The sequence below is a fragment of the Rhodnius prolixus genome, unplaced genomic scaffold, assembly GCF_049639745.1.
Source record: "Rhodnius prolixus isolate KJV_2025 unplaced genomic scaffold, Rpr scaffold_11, whole genome shotgun sequence".
Taxonomy (NCBI): domain Eukaryota; kingdom Metazoa; phylum Arthropoda; class Insecta; order Hemiptera; family Reduviidae; genus Rhodnius; species Rhodnius prolixus.
The window spans coordinates 9,971,205-9,989,109 of record NW_027411625.1 but is presented as its reverse complement, the minus strand read 5'-3'; the positions used below and the strand labels follow the sequence as shown (position 1 = coordinate 9,989,109).

At 33.4% G+C, this 17,905-nt stretch overlaps 1 protein-coding gene across 1 annotated transcript; it reads right to left on the bottom strand.

Moving 5' to 3' along the window:
• Positions 1-1,351: 1,351 nt before the first annotated feature.
• Dip-C (dipeptidase C) lies at positions 1,352-11,419 on the bottom strand. Its single transcript, XM_074138812.1, has 12 exons — positions 11,258-11,419; positions 10,743-10,920; positions 9,434-9,625; positions 9,315-9,362; positions 9,175-9,236; positions 8,126-8,170; positions 5,341-5,610; positions 3,903-4,051; positions 3,019-3,119; positions 2,044-2,238; positions 1,780-1,931; positions 1,352-1,549 (listed from the first exon to the last, which is right to left on the bottom strand). The coding sequence occupies exons 1-12, from the start codon at positions 11,278-11,280 to the stop codon at positions 1,504-1,506; spliced, it is 1,461 nt and encodes a 486-aa protein (XP_073994913.1). The 5' UTR covers positions 11,281-11,419; the 3' UTR covers positions 1,352-1,503.
• Positions 11,420-17,905: the final 6,486 nt, after the last annotated feature.

Below are 17,905 nucleotides of genomic sequence, written 5' to 3'. Positions count from 1 at the left end.
AAATATTGCAAAAAGCTGGAGTGAAAACTCACACGAATTTCTCTTACTCCAGTTATTAAGTTGTAAGTGACAAATTTGCTTCTAACATTCACTTTCACTCAAATGCGTACACGCTTGTGAGAATAGTGTTGCCTCGCCAGAAGTATTGTTTTATTCCCTAACAAGTAAAACTCATTTCGAATAATTGAAACAGCAGTAATAGTTTCTTATATTACTAGCAAAAGAAAGTTAAATGGTTTAATCCTTACCAGAAACTTATTCGTACCAACTTCCGTGCATGAGTATGGCTTTTACATTCATAGTCCCCTTTTATAATAATAATGATAGTTGTCTTCATTAAATATTAGCTCAACAAATAAAAAATTACGTTTTTCTTAGATATCTCTTAAGTCTATGACCGACTAGGAAAGTGGTCTTTTTCCGCTCTTGATACTTATTTACCAATTACTATATTATCCACTTATTTTTTGTTTTTTTAATAAATTTTTTATTAAATATTATTCACTCAAAATGTTAATTTTCTCCATATAAATACAAATCAAAAGTTAAGTTCTTTTATTAAGAAACAATATCTCCATCCATGCTTATAGAAGTCAGTTAAAATAATCCATTAGTTTCCGTCTAAACATTTTTAACCCTTGTATTGAAAAAATTCTGGTAGTGAAGTATCTGACTCTAGATTCTGCTATAACGGACGTACAGCAATAAAATGATATCATCTTCGCCTTTCGATCTGTTACCAAGAGTGCATTTTTAAATTTCTTTTGTAAAAGAATATTTCTTTAGGTAAGTAATGATCATCCCTACCTTTTGGTATCCTGCTAATTTAGAATCAGCCCAATCTAGATCGCTATATAAAATGACTTTTTTTTTTGTTATTTAAGGCGCGTCAACATCTGAAGTTATTAAAGCCCAGAGCTTATTTCAGTGCACTGCCGGCCTCTGGATTGTGTTCTCTCGTTAGGTATCACTCGACAGTGAGATGTATGAAGCTGAATGATACAACCGTGCGGAATGGTGCTTGAGATTGTGACGCTTCAAGGACTCAAGCAGAATCTTCGCTGTAGTTTTTTACTTACTAGATCAAATACAAGAAATAATTCAAAAAGGGATTGAAAATTAGGTACTTAATACAGAAAAGTTTACTACTAGTTTATGACAGAGATTATTACGGCTTAATGCAACAGATATTTTAATACAATACTTTTTTAAACTCAAGTTATGAGGGGGCAAAAATGAAAATTAATAAAAGAACATCTAGACCTTATCTTTCTTTAAGAAGAGTTATTGGGAAATTTGCACATGATCTGATGCGTTTCAGGAAATTAAAAATGTCATTTAGATATGCTACTTAAACCAGTATAACGCCACTTTATTGAATACAAATATATTTGTTGCTATAAAAATAATGGTAACATTTTCACATAATCAAGAAACTCATTAATATATAATTGCAGGTAACAGGCGAATGATCAATGTTTTTCGAATGCGTTTAAATATCCATTAATCCATTATCTGTTGCTCCATAAACTGTTCTATTTCTTCCACACTAAAACATTAAAAAAAAAAATAGTGCACTATCAATCAAGTTTAGAAATAGAGAATTAGAAACAGTTAGTCCCTGTGTCTATTCTTATTTTTGTGGTAAGCAAGTTTTTTAAATAAGATGAAATGTTGGCCGAACCTTCGTGCTAAAGGAACTTATATTTGCAGTTAGTTATAACTATTTTAATTCAATTACAAACTAAGTAAGATACGTAGGATTTGTACTTTTCTAACCTTCTCGGTAATGGCGAAAGAACTGCACAACCTGTATTTGTGATCACTACTACATCTTCTATACGAACGCCGCCGAATCCTCTAAATTCATCAATTTTAGATTTGTTGAGAAATTTGCTCAAATTTTGATCAGCAAATGCTTTATCCAGTAGCTGAAATCAAAAATAAAATTCTTCTACGATACTTAAAACTATACTCTAAGACTCTTTCTAACATGATGGTTTTTAATTGGCCTCAATTTAATTGGGGTTAAAGTTTAATTACCGCATTTATAAAATAACAGCCAGGCTCAACAGTCAGGACTATTCCTTCTTCTAATATACGCGCTGTTCTTAAATTTTTCAGATAGCTCTGTTTTGGTCTTGGAGGAGTGTTCGGCAAATATCCACCGACATCGTGTACGTCAATACCCAGCAAATGTCCCAAACCATGTGGCTGCAATATCCCGGATAAACCTGCCTGCAATCAAACAATTACCCTGTTGAAAGACTAAAAACGCTTGAAGAAATTAAAAAAAGGGTGTAACAAATGACTGCAATTCTCTGAATTTCTCTCTCTTCAACGTTGCATTTGTATCCTTGGATACATACCGACAAAACGTTCTGGTGCATTAGGAGTGTTCATCAACCATAAATTATCATCTTCAAGAAGCCATCATAGTTTTCAGATGAGTAAATGCATTTAACATAAATTTAATCCAATCTTCAAAACCCGAGTGATTTTTGTTTCATAAATGCAAGCAACGTAGTCCAAACACCAAAAAATAATGGATTAGACCAAGCCAACCAGCTGTAATCGTCCGTCGAAATTGAGAAGGGACGCCATGCATGTTTGATGGAACCTTGGAGTGTTGATCATTTTGATCTGATTGCTAGTCGTCTGCGATTGTACCCAACTCATCGCTACTGTACTAGAAAACGTATGAATCTTTTAGGCCTAAATAATATCTCTCGTCGGTAAATAGATACAAAGTTCTCTTTTAAGAAAGCAATGGAACGCCGTAAATGCTACGCAACAAGTCCTCCAGTAATGGAATAATAGAATTTTTAGCTGCTCCCTGACACCTCACACTCTTACTTGTCTGATATCACTAGTAAGGGATGGACATGGAATTGTTACTCTCTGGAACCGTTAACACTTGAATAAGCAAATCATTTTCAACTGTAATAAAAAAATAATAGAAATTTATAACTCTAGTATACTTATATTACATATTAAAGAACGTAAATAAGACCTTACTTCAATCATGGCGTCTACTTCTCCAACCAATAGGCCCGCTTCGGTCAATTTTTGCAACATCACTTTGTTCGCTAAAACGTGCATATCCACCCAACTTACACCTGTAAATTTTCAAAGAAAGACAAATTAATGTGACGACTTTCTCTTGCTACCTTTTTTCGCATTGTTCAAACTTATAAAATTTCTTAACTCTCCGAATTTTCAATTAATGCTACTTGGCTTCAATATAAATTTGCCAAAATAAAACTGTTATTTTTAGACAGTGACGTTTGTGATTTCTAGAGCTGATCCTAAATACATTTTTCATTAAAAAAAATTCAGTCAAAAGCAATAGTATTTTACCTGATAGAATTTGAGGTATATAAAATGAAATTAAGAAAATATAATTCTAATTCAAGGAAATAAAAAAAAATCGTCCAAGAGATTCATATTTCCACTTAGGTGACTTTCACTAATTCAAAATTTTTGCCAAATATTTAGTTTTCACTAATATTTAATAGTTGATTATAACATTATAGCCTTCTACGTGTGTCGCTACATAAAATAGAGAAATAAGCTATGGCGGTTTTGAAGAAAATTGCGAAAAACTTGAAAACTCTTTTAAAAAAATCGCAATTTTGGCCATGTCAAGAGAATTTTAGCAACTTATTTATTTCTGATTAATCTTATATGTGTAAAAGGGCCTTGAATATCAGTACATTCATATTTTATCAGAATAAAAGAGAAGGCTCTTTAGAGCAGAACCTAAATATCCTTTCCCACAGCTGTACAATAAAATTTTCCTCTAAATATTTGAATAATAGATGTAATTGTATGCAATACTAGTTTTTTCAAGACTAAGGAGAATATAAAAAATGGTAGGGGGTTATTGGAATTAAATTTACCTGGTTTGGCAGAATTTATCACAGCATTTCTAGCGCAAAGCACAGCTTCATATACTATCTTCTGATTAGATGTAAATTTGCCTGTAACTGGAAATGATATGGTTATGTCGGATGCATAGCCGGAATGTGAGGCTCCCATGTCAAAGAGACTAAAACAAAATAAGAAAACACTATGGGGACTCTCAAATAACTTTGGATCAGTTGGTTTTGTTATAAGTAGGAATTTTTACAACACTAAAGATGTTACACCACCATTTATTCAAAAATGATCTTGACTAAATCGACTAACAATTCAGAATAAAAATTTGAGGGTGTTCTAATTATTTATAAAATAGCTATGGGAAAAGAACAAAAATAAAAATTAAAAAAACCTTTCATTTAACTACAGAAATACTTTTCGCACGATCTTTCCATTACCGTTAAAATTCCGCATCATTAGATGCCACATCCACTGCCCTGTTTCAATTCATGAACTACTCTGGAAGCGAAAAATATCTGTACGGTAAAAATCTGGGCTATACTTAAGACTAACAAAAAATTTCGCAGTTCGATTTTCGCAGTACACCTAGGTAGGACACTTTTAAGAAATGTGTTGACGCATGCCGGCATGAAACTATATTCTTTTAGGCAACTTTTTTTTTTTAACTTAGGTCTTTCAACGTGAATAAAATGTGCATTGTAATATCTATTGACCACAGTTTGATCATTTACGGAAATTAATCCTTTAACGTCCAAAAAAAAGCAGATATAATGTTTCTATCAAAGAAGACTATCCAAACCTCTCGGAAACGGCTCTATAGAATAAATATCACTTTTTAGATTGTACAAACATATTCAATCACATCCTACGCAACAGTATAGCATTTGAACTGTGTAGTATGGAGTCTAACCGATTAAGAAATTTAACGTCATGCTCAGCTCTGTTATCCGTTTTTTCAAATCCAACGTTCTGGCGCCCACATTAAGAAAAGTTAACAAAGACTCTTGGTCAGTGACAATATAGATTCTAGATCTAATAACCACATAATGAATAGACAAGTGACCATATTTTTCAATTATCAATAGATGTCACAAGATTTCTTAATCGAGCAGGTTTTTCCAGGCTACTCATCATATTCAATATCTTTTTTCTCCTATCGAAGTCTCTCACTCAAAAAGCTAAGGGATTTAATAAATTGTTTGCAAGTCAAGAATGTTACCTATGCCTTCCACTTAGATTTTATACAAAACTTTACAGCCTGAATTACAAAATTACTTTATAATTTTTTAAAAAATATAACAGTAAAAAATGGCACGAACTCGACTTTCGCAATTTTAAAGGCTATAAGTTTTAAAAGTGTGTTAAGTTTATCATGAGAACATTTATTAAAAAATTATCACTTACCATTAAGTAGCATTACTTAACTAATTTTGAGAATAAATAAATTTGCACACTCACCACATATCACCAGCAAATATCTCTTTGGAATTTGGTGCTCCCGCATCCCCATAGTGTAATATAGAACAGTTGCAACCCGAACTACAATTATTTGTATAAGCTGTGGTACGTGAACCTCCCGTAAAGTAACAAGTATGCATAAAAAGCGATTCCACTTGGTATTCAAATTGGCACTTACTAATTGATTGCATTACTTTTTTGTGGGCTGAACAGGAAATAGCACAAGCGTTACTAATCAGCTCTATTTCCTCAGGTGATTTAATCACTCTACTGTAAACAAAATATATAAAAATTACAACCAGAATTTACGAAGATAAAAGAGCTTAAATATAACGAACATCGATTGTGTCGCAGAAGTTCCCTTGGGCGGCCTCATTTCAAAAGTAACGCACAACTACTTTGTAATATTTTTTTAAAATGTTTTGAACTTTAGTTTATTAACTGTAGATTTTGAAATAGCATTATTTTTTTATCTGTCAAATGTCTCGGATGCATGTCCTAATCATACCTCTAATTTGACGTGTGAGTGTCTGTATGTTAATGAGCAACATGTGAAGCCCGTTGCCGCTGTTTTCTTGGTAGGATTTTATAGTAGTTTATACACATATAGTTCAAGTTACTTTTATCTGTTACGTCATTTCATGAGGTGGGATGTTTGTATACGTTTATCTCTAACACATAACTTTCTGTTTAGTTTATCTTTAACCATTAGTATCTTTAACCACAATCCCAGCATTTCTGGAGTTGAATGTATAGTTCAGCGTTGTGGCATGAAATGCTAAAGAAGTATGCAGTTTTTTACCATTCTTGGATTATTATAAGTGAGAACTGAGAGGGCAATGCTATGCAGAATACAGCAACGTTGGTGTAAGGAAGCTCTTCGCAGATCATGTTTCTGAACTGGATAATGGTAGTTACAGCCAGACTGTTTAAAACTGTCCGGTAGGACAGTTGTATAAGGGTTGATCGTCAAAAACTGCACAAAAATACGTATCGTTGAAAATCATCCAACTTTGACAATTTTTTTCTCTTTTCCTATAAACAACAAATTCCCAAATTTTCTTTATAATATAGGGCGAATCCTTCTTTATAACCGTCATTTTTTCGCAACTAATATATTTCAAGAAAAAAGTTGCTGAAAATGAGCAAAAACGGCATTTTCAGATAATGTTCTTGTTACCTTTTTTTTGTAGACAATGTAGCGAATAAACGCATGCACCGATTTTCATGAATGAGATGTCATTCGATTCGGAACATTAAGCAGATGTGCCTTTTGAGGGTCATGACGCTGTATATCGAGTCGAAGAGGAGTTAAAACCATGTATATAACGCCCCTCCAAAATTATTATTATTATTATTTTTTATGATTTAAGGCGCGTCAACATCTAAGGTTATTGGCGCCCATTATTGTTAATAACTCTGTAAATCTTAGTCCGATATTAATAAAGTTAGGCAAAGTTGAAGCATTAGGGCTCCCCTACTAAGTATCAAGGCGACGTTTTGCTCTTACACCTATTAAGGGAAAGTAAGGCAATCGTTTCAAATTATCGACGAGTGAACCGATTTTCATGAATGATGTCATTCAAATCGAAATTTTGTACAGATTTGCAATTTAGAAGTCTTGACGTTATGCCTCTTAAGAAGGGAAGTTTGCCCAACTCAAGTAAGCCCCACAATAAAACTAATATTATTATAACGCTTAGTCCGTTTTTGATAAAATTTGGCAGCAAGAAGTGGCTAAAGCTTCCCTACGTGGCTCTAAAGTGCCACAATGCTCTTAAAGGGAAATATTGAAATCGTGTGAATTAAAACTGTCCGGTAGGACAGTTGTATAAGGGCTGATCGTCAATTTGAAGTTTAATTTCACTTTAACTATTCTAACTTCTCTTAAAAGGAAGTACTGCATTCGCAGTTTAATTTTGCTATTTACGTACAAATACCTAACTATTTTATTTAAAACGTTTTCTAAAGAAAATTGTTTTTGAGAATTCTTTAGAGACCCTAACTGTAAGCGTTCTTTAATAAAGATCTCTACAGTTAAAGGTAAAAGGGTTAATTAACCCTCATACTTCACTTATTAAACAGGAAGTTTTTTTTAAGGAGATAGTTAATGAGATCTAGAAGAATATATTTCTTTTGGTATTCATCAGATTTCAGTGAATTCTTTTCCGAATTGAAGAGAAACGTTTGCTCTATAATTGATATAAATCGCTATGTTTTAGTGTTTATAGTTAATGAGATATAGAAAGTTAATGTTCGGAGGTTTTACATTTCGTTCAAATTCCAACCTTTGTATCTTTCTTTCTACTTTCAGATTTCAATGAATTTTTCACCGATTGTGGTGGAAAGTTAGCTCTTTAATTCGCATCAATTGCAATGTTCTAGTACTAATAGGTAATATCTATAAAGGAGGGTTTGCCCTTTATTTTAAAGAAAATTTGGGAATTTTATCTTTCGTAGAAAGAGAGAAAAAAATTGTCAAAGTTGGATGTTTTTCAACGTTACGCTTTTTCGTGCACTTTTTGTCGATCAACCCTTATACAACTGTCCTACCGGACAGTTTTAATGTTGCTGATTTGTGTACCTTTTAGCGTTTAATCAACCCTTGTACTTAACTATTTATTCTGTAAGTTTTTGTTAAAGAAACTAAGTTAAACTTGCCCTGTTTTAGTTTTATAGTGAAGTGAGGCGATTAATGGATACTTCTCAAAACAAATAATGTGATTTACTTTTAAAATGCTTCACATAAATTGCAAATAAAAAAAATAAATTAAAATAAACTTACCATTCGGAAATTATTGGATACAGAATCGCTGAGTTGACGCTGAATCTGAAAAGAAGCAAAATATTGCGTCAGTAAAAGCTGATTTCTTTATCTTATTCTTCGTGGGGGTGAACTTTAGGTTCGAGAAGATTTTTACACTTGATTTTATACGTTTTAAGTACCCTAGGTTCCGAAAATTTGCATTTTCTGATAGACCACAATAGGTGTTTTGTAGCCAACGGACTGATTAGATTTTTCAATTTTGCGATTTACTCGAAGTTGGGTTTTATAATTTTTTAAAAAAATTCTTATGCAGCTTCAGTGATAGTAAAAAGTTCATTTTTTAATTTTTTTCTGAGAAGAAGTGAACACTTCAGTAGACATTCAGGGTATATAGGCGAAACTGTCATTAGACTACCCTCTAATTCCTTTCTGTGTTGTTTTCAGTAACATTTTTCTTGTCACTTTTGCATGGTAGATATTATTCTTATTAACATGATTGTTAATTAATGTCTACCGTTTTCGGTTTTTCGACCAACAAGGTGTAGAGCAGGGGGTGGTCAATCCAAATGATCCCAATGGGGCACAATTATAGAGGGAAATTGTAAACTGTTATTGCCCATATTTTCGCAGAGAATACTCTGTATAATTGTGCTGCTTCCAAGGTGTCTAATTCTCCCTTGGATGGTGGCATCACAGTCAGTTAGGTTTATTGGAATTTACTCCACCTCTTCACTGAATCAGCAGGTGCAATCATATTCCTGATCCAGCTTTTGTAAAGACAATGTCCAGGTAGGAAACTCGTCGGCTTTCAGAATTTATCTTTGCTCAGGCACGCCTTAGATCTGTTCGGTTACAATAGCCCGGACAGTCTTTTCCTGCCTACATTTAGAATGGCAGGTCCAGAGAGTTCGTTCCACTGCAGACTCCTTCATTCTCTTCAACTTTAAACTAGATATACTACTCGTGCCTCTCTGCAGAACTGGCATTGCTCGACTACTGCGGTCTTTAGCCTATGTTCTTTATAATATAAGATCATATTGTAGCACTCTAAAAATAGGGTAACATACCCATGGCGATTCGGAAATTCAGCGGGGTTTATTTCAAGGCCACTATCCGTATTCAACCCTTTCTGAAAAAAAAAGAAGAAAGAAATCGTATTCTATCCTATTCTGTAATTATGATGTTAAGTGTATTTTATTTTACTGACCAATAGGAGCACATTTTCTGGTTTCCGCTTTGCCAAAATTTCGTCAATCTGAAACAGATAACTGATGTAATTGGATTTCATAAATGTCAGTTCGAGTAACAAACAGTAAAATTTCTCACCTGATCAACATAGTATGTTTCTGTCACACCATACTTTTCAGTTACATCGTCTGGTGTCGGTATAGGTCCCATCCAAGTGGCATATTCTTCTGGCAATCGCGGTATGAACAGCAATGAACTACCAGTATTTACTTCCACCAAGCCGAAGAATCCTGGTTCTCTCACGCCAAATAGCCAAAGAAAATATGATTCCTACCCATGAAAGAGTGTATTTAATAAATCGATACACGCTATCACAAGTATTCAAAAAATGAAATAACAGGTTTTAAATAACATATTGCTGCCCTTTTATTATTATTATTTGTTTGACAAGTGAGTCGAGTATTATTTGTTCCATTCCTGGCAACTGAACGAGGATATAATTTGCTGAAGTGTTAAAGTTTGATTTTCTTTTTAGCAACCGTATTATTAAATTAGTTATTAACTAATCCATGAATAGTTTGAAAATAATAAAATGGATTGATAATCTACTTCAATTTTAAACTAAAGAGAGCGATTGGATAAGGAATTGATAAATATTAATCAGTGATTACCTCTATGCATTCAAAATGTTTGGATACTCAGCTAAAGGCACTAAATAATTGTGTCTTTACCTCAAAGTTGGTGCTAGAATGTTCTAGGAGGCCGGAAGGAGTTCCTTTTTCAAGAATGTACTTCTAGATTGGGAGCCAGGTCGCATGGGTATTTCAGTAAATGAGGAGGTAGATAGGGTGACCGAATTAGACGCCTCTCTATCTTTTATTGGTCTCTAAACACATGTACATCAGGCTTTCAGAAAAGAACTACTTTACAGCATTATCTTGGAGATGAACTAGCTGAATTGTCGATAAACTAAAATGCTGGTTAGGGGTCAGAAAGACTGATATCAAGATGACTTTATTTTTTATGGACGTCTCTCAGTCACTGATTGGGCTCTCTTAATAGGTATTGGGGCTTAAGGAGATACGAGTATCTTTACATAATGTGTTTAAACCTAGATTGATTTGGTAGAGTTTTTGAGATAGAGAAGGCAACACCTATTCATCACACCGCAAATTGTTGGGGTGTGAACAGATGAAGCTCAGGATGTTTGGTCGGATAAGATTGACGGTGTAAGAGCTGTTTCAATTAGTACGTATTACTGTGAATCTAAGTGGCTTAAGTTCAAGTCTAGGGCGTTGTCCTAGGCTCGGTTTGATTAGCAGCCGTTAGTTTTTTTTTTTGGAGTAGCTTTGTCAGCTCAGAGAGGCTTTGTTACTCTCTATAGACGAATAATAATAAGGAAGACATTTGTTTCATAGACATCTTTACATAAAAAAGTCATCCTCACCTGCCTGAACTGGTAGACGGTGTCCGTATTGTAATGATTAATTAAATGTCCACCCTGAAAGAGTACTACTGAATTCGGTGCAACCTCTTTTAAACGTTGCACTAATTTAATTCGATTCTTCGCATGAAGTTTCTTTGGCACTGGAGGTAATCCTTGTTCGTTCTCATCGCTATCCATTCTGCCAGAAGCAAAAGTGCAAATCACACATGCAAATCAAATAACTTGTTATATTTTTTACAAAATTTGTCAATTGGTGGTTGTAATGAAACTGTTGTCTCACAGTTGTGAAAATTATAAGCATTTTTATTTTATTATTTAAACAAAATAAATACATTTTCACGTATTGAATGATTTTTAAAAGCGTTTAAAAAACTTCTTACATAATAAGAATGAAACCAAAAAAGTTTCTAAATTCTAGTAAAATTTCTTCATCTAAATTTTTCTACGTCTTTATAACTTTTTTTTTGTTTAAGAAATTAAAAATATAAGTAATAACATAATTGTCTCCAACTTACAAAGAGAGTTGTCCACTCGGCATCTTGAAGCTTTGTTACAGTAAAATGAATGTTCTTGGGTTAAATAATCTAGAAAACAATAAAAATGATTACTTCACTGACAAACAGGGCTATCAATCAAGACTGTAGTCACTTACTGTCACCAGCTGACACCTACAACATATCCTGTCCCGTACATGTTCATAGCTTCACCTTGAACATCGATATCAGATATATTCGTGAATCATCGATATATAACAAGTAATCGAGTGATAAAATTAACTGTTCTTTTTCAGTTTAAAGTTAAACAGAAAAAAATACTCGGCTTATTTTCACAATTCTCACAGATATCTTTTTCACAAATCATAAAAATGTTAAATCATTTATAAACGAAAATTCTCATAAAGGTCAAATTTAGTTATTTCAGACTGAACATAGGAAGAATTTAATTAGGCTATACGAAGAATTTCTTTGTGGCTAAACGCTGCTTTTAAGCGAGATACTCTGTGTCCTGCCATTGCTAACTGCTAATCCACTAGAGTTAATGGTTCGGTCCAAGACGCACCGTAGCCGAGCAGTTAAACGCGCGGCCAACAATGCTAATATGTACATACATATGTGGCACTCGGTTCGTTTCCTGGTCTAGGACTTGGATTTTATTTAATAGTTAATAAAAGGAATTTATAGTAATGTATATTAGGTTTGCTTCCTGCCTCCGTCCAACCTCTCAGTCGGCGGTTAAGGATGGGCTTAAATGGACCCCAAATCTTCTTTTGGGGGGTAACGAAGAAATCCTCAAATAACTCCATGATTTATACGATTATACGTATAAAAAAACGTAAATCACCTGAGAAAGAAAGTAGTAGTAGTAGTACGGTGGATTTCAGCACGTGGTTGTTGGTTGCCTAGATGCGGCTATTGGTGCCAGCTAGCTTTTTACATTTTCCTGGTGATTGTTATCCTATAAAGATATTACGTGAGAATTTAATTGAAAATCAAATTACTACAACTGTCCATTAGTAGTATGTGGTCCCTTATATTTTAGAAATACAGTGAGTATTTCCAGTTTACCGCTTGCCTACTTTAGGAAATTACCTGATCGTTTGCGTCGAATGTAACATAGTATACGCTTTTCCTGAAGATAGGAGCTCACCATCGATTTCATCCGTGGTATTTAATTTTTCCTTTGCGTCATTGTAACTTGTTGGCCAGTTTCGTACCACCTTTCCGATCTGCCAACTGGACCGATGAACCATTTGTGGCAATAATTTCTACAATAAAGGTTCCTGTTCACCTAGTGGACAAATTACTAAAAACGGACACCGTAGATGTTCCACAGACAAACTGCTCTCACTGTTTTTACATCTTTATTTCAAAACACACCCGCACAAAAGCGGCGCGTTCACTACTGAATTCGCCAGGACCTACATGTTAAACTTTGACCGTCAGCACATCTCAAACAAATATTAATATTTTAATTTAATATTCTAGCATACATTTTAACCTCCTTTTATTAACTCTCTAAAATAATACGCGCCAGCGAAATTTTCGTTCAATATTGGGGACCATCGCGTGTGGGAAGAGACCACACCTTGAAAGGTGCTAATCCAAAATCTAAAATGCAAAATTAATAAATTTTGAAGGATTTCATTAAATGCAACGATAAGAAATGATTTTTATTTAAGGTTTTCAGTAATTTTCCTGACAGTTGCCAAACGGTTTTCATTTGAACTTAGATATGACTTATATTGAACATTGTTTTTAGTGAGACTTAGAGGAGCTGTGACGTCATGTTTCTTTTTACATTCTCATTTTATTGTTAGTGAACCTGAATAATGTTAACTACTAACTTTTCATCAAATTTTATAGTTTATACTTAGTTAAGTAAATCGCTCGAAGAGAAATCGCGCGAGTTGTTTAGATCAGTTGCTTTTTGGTAATAAAAGAAGTTCCACAATAGTCTGTCTATTTGAAGGAGAAATAGAAGTGTATATAAAGTTAGCGTACAGAGTCTAAAGACAAATATAATGCGATGTTTATAATATATGATACTTTTTTATTTACTCCCTATTAATTGCAGTAAGAGAAAGTCGTTCACACCAGAATCTTTAATATTCTGAAGATCTAGAGGGGTAAAAAGTAGTTGTTGGGCGATGTAGTAGAACTAGGTAGTAAGTTTACTGGGGGCAGTGTGTTTTGTGTGCGGAGCCGCCACAGACATCTATGCATATAGATTGGTTATTTTCCACCTCCACAAACATGCGCTATCCTTTAGCAGCAGCATTCACCCCACTGGCTGGGACTGGCCCGCGTACTCACCAAACGAGCACACTGCAACACACTCGCACGCACCCACATCATATTCCCACCTCACTCCCATCTACAACCAGTTTATCAACGATTGTTTCCATCGTTACAACCCCCGCACTTTCCATCTATTGCAATTCCCTTAATATAAAAGCAGATATAAGTGGTAGATCTGTTCATTGTACTGACTTTAAGAAAAATGAGAGAAGCTCAAGGTCTCACGAGAGGAAGAAATAAAAAGACCTAGCATGTCTCTGAGAGTCCCTTCAAAAAATTAAATTTTCTGAGGAAAATGTTCCGAAAGAAAATTATAGTCCGTTAGAAATATTCTTAATAAACAAAATTAAAAAAAAATCTATTAGCTACATTCGAGAAATCTGCAAAAAAAATTATAAAGGATTCTGGTGCGAATGCTCGGGAGTATCGAGCGGATTGCCATACTAAAAGCTATCCCACTGATGAGTAAAGCTACACCACTAATGTATGGAGTCGCACTAAATAGATACAAACTAACATTAATAAAAAACGATTAGTTTATAAGTCACTCTTAAAACCCATCTAGGTCTATAGAATAGAACTTTAGGGTCCAGCTAAATGTTCTAACCTTCCACAAATCTAATCCGTTCATCCCAAAAATCATAAATACCTTGTAAACTCCCGATATTTCGTTTCCAACCTTTCTATCTACAGCGACCAAAAAATCCTATTTGTTAACATCATCGCCTCTTCTTCGTGTAAGAAATTCCTTAAAACCCCTATCCACCCTATAAATCCTGAAACGTCTCTTCCCAACACTCCCAGACAACCCTTTACAGTCGCTTTAATTGCCCGGGGCCTCGTGATCTCCTTTCAATAAGTGACAGTAAGTGATGCAGGGAATACATCTATTCTACTCTATTAGTGTTTGTTTTTGTGTAAATAATTTCAGTACGGTTCATTTATGCACATTTAAAATATACAATAAAGTCCAAAAAACAAAATATCGAAATTTGAAATATCTGCAATTTTATTATTTTTAAGTTACGCTGGCCACTCATACACACAATTATTAAGAATAAACTCTTCTGTAATCAGATAAAGGGACATTAAAATATATATTTTTCTCTGAGAAAACATGAAATCAGCAAGAAAGCTATTGCACATAAGAGGATAAGAGAAATAATATAATTAAAGGAAGAGAAAGTCGTGAAAAATAAATTATTAACAAATTCCTTGATTATATTCCGACTTAATAATACATAGAGGGACTGCAATTACAGAAATTAATATTTTATCGACACAGGCCGATTACGACAAAAAAATAAAACAATAATTAGCTATTAATAAATTACTTGAAAACGCACCAACTGGACTAATCAGCAATGATAATAATGGACAAACAAAATAGTAACGCAATATAATTTAATTATAGTATAAGTGCTACAATTACGGAGTTACTTCAATTAACTATTCCAACTCTATCGATTGATTTTGGTGCTCATATTTAATGCGAGACTGAATTTTCTGTTTCGTTTGTTTAGTGGAGCCAAACTCAGAAATCTATTCTCGTACGGAGTCACATTTTTATTTAATGATTTTCTTTAAACAAGCTATTCTAGAACTGCCTTAAATGTTCCTACATAATAACATAATAATAATAAAAGTAATAATAATAATAATAATAATAATAATAACAATCATAGTAATTATAATTATGATAGTAATAATAATAAAAAACTTGCTTTCTTATTTGACATGTAGCCTTAAGAAGATTGAGTGAGTGACCACAAAAAATGACTTTTTATTTACATTATGTAACTTAAGGAACATAAAATTAAATTTCAAGGAAAATGAATTAAAAAAGTTGATAAAAAAATAGCAATATAAAAATTAACATAAGAACATTTCAAAATGTTTGAGATATAAGTTCTCTAAGGAAGAAAGAATATTGCTAATTTCAGTCATAATTTTTTAAATATTTTTTACCAAGCTTTCGGTCTAGAGACTAGGTCAACTTCTGGGCTCATACTTATTAACAATGACAATATTTTTCTCTTTGTTAACAACTAAGGTTCATGTGTCTTCGTTCCAGAATATTTAGGTACTAACAGCCACCAAAAACAATGAACAATACTTTATAAGTCTCTAGTTTTTGTTCCTTATATCTGGTTTGCTTAGGTGATTATTGATGAATAAATATAATTGTGAAACTTTTCTCATCCAAATCTATTTTTTTACATTACTTTTATGAACCATTCGACACTAGAATAGCTGGCGAACTTCAGTTAGAAATTTCCCTATCATTAATATAAATTATTACATTTCTTAGGTTTATACACATATTATTTGTTTAAAGATACAAATATTTACGCACTTCAGTTTTATTATTGTCAAATTTTAGTTTTAATTTCAATTTTAGATTTTTCATTTAATTTTAGTGATTTCCATTTTGTTTTTGGCAAGTATTTTAGAATATAATGTTAACCAACTAAATTAATATAATAAGCAATTCAACATAATAAGTGGTTCGAACTAAATTTTGTCAATGATAAATAAATATGCAGTATAATAACTCTCAAATAATAAATCAAGATAGCACTTGACATATGTACATATTTTTATCTGGGTAACAATGATATGAGTATATATCTAACAAATGTAATAATACTTACATAAATGATATGTCACATTTTTAGCTGATAGTTTAGTCTTAACACCATTAACACCTGATAAAAAAGCAAAATGTTTTAATTACTCAATATTAGATGAAGTGAAATGCAAGCTAGTATTCAGCCAGCAAGATTTTAGAACAAGGAATTGTTAGCGGAGATTGAAGTAGGCGGGTCCTCTCCAAAAAAATATATACTAAATCTTCGCACTAACAGAGGTCCCAAACATTTTTGGGAGTAGTTGATAACAAGTCGAGCCGAAGAGGTTGTAATAACAATTGTTGCATTCTTTCCGATTATTGACAGACCATTCGAATCGTCGCAAAACATAACTTATATTTCAAATCGTTGTAAAAACAGTAAACGATTCCGTAAATATTTCTTTTGGAATTTGATGACACTACCATATTGATCTACGACCTACTATCTGCCTATACCTGTTCTAGCAGTTCCTTCAGACCTTGCAGAATCACAACCGGATTGAGGCTATCAAAAAAGCAATCAAAATAATAATAGGGAAGAGGTTAGCTCAGTGGTTATCGTATACGTAATTCCAACGATGAGGTCCTGGGTCTGAATCCATCTGTTGGCCCTTAGATTTTCTCTACCTAGAAGCTTTTTACAGCTGTCTCTTCGGTGATGGGTAGTGTTGTCTGTATCGAGAGAACACTGGCCGGGGACCGGCAGTGCACTAAAAATAGTTCCTAGTGCCAATTACCTCAGGTAATTGACGCGCCTTAAATTTAAATAAATAAAGTAAAAGTAAATCAATTGTGAATAGATTTTGCTGGGGACATAAACTAAATGCGAACAATTTTAGGGCCAATCAGAATTCTACAGCTACAGCTTCTACAGTACCTATAATCGTCCAATAGAAGTCTAAGTTTTACGCGGTAATTAAACTAGCACTTAGCACGCTTATTATAATTGAAGAAGCGCCTAATGCATTGCTGAAGATTTGTGAGCTCTAACCGAAGACCCATACGCTCATGTCTAAAATTAAAAATTAACTCTTGAATGCAAGTTATTATAAGGATTCTTCTGTGACAAACGATGTTGACATCGTTGCCAAACAAAGCCTGCAAATTATAATCTACGCAACTGGGAAACTTGCTCCACAATTGACACATCTTTTCTTTTAAATTGTGCTTCAACAGTTAGCCAATGGGTGGTAAAATTGAACTTTACGGTAAGTATAAATCTGTGCCGGTGGATGAAAACTAGAAGTTACTGTTAAGTTGTGACAGATCGGTGCTGACTAAAAAACATATGTCATAATAGGTTAGATCAATTATGAAAAACTATTGAAGAAAATAGTCTGCTGACCGCAGTGCAGTGTTCATTTAAAGACTGCAACCGTATATGTAACCAAGTTAATCGTTCGTAGGAAATCATTACAGTATTGCAAGTATAGGTTGTAGATGTATTCCTTGTAGTTAAGCCGTTTCAGGTTGGATTAAGGATTTCATTAAGACGTTACTAGGCAGTAGATCTTTACATTATTCTAATGGCCACTTTAAAGGTGAAGCGCAAGTTTCTAATTCGCTGATAATCTCCTAAATCACATTTCAATGCAAATGTTTCAAATAATGATGATTGGCATTTACAAGCAGTTATTTGCATATATTTATTTAATGTAATTAATTTTTCTGCATAAATGTGTGTGTGTGTCCTTCAACAGAGATAAAAATAGAAAACTACAAAAAGTTTAAAT

What these genes read in the sequence shown, in the direction of transcription:
- Dip-C (XM_074138812.1), bottom strand. Translation starts at nt 11,280, where the DNA reads ATGCCGAGTGGACAACTCTCTTT. An exon ending in AAACATACTATGTTGATCAG is followed by an intron (nt 9,363 to 9,433) that starts GTGAGAAATTTT and finishes TATCTGTTTCAG; the next exon opens with ATTGACGAAATTTTGGCAAA. An exon ending in CTTTCGCCATTACCGAGAAG is followed by an intron (nt 1,550 to 1,779) that starts GTTAGAAAAGTA and finishes TTAATGTTTTAG; the next exon opens with TGTGGAAGAAATAGAACAGT.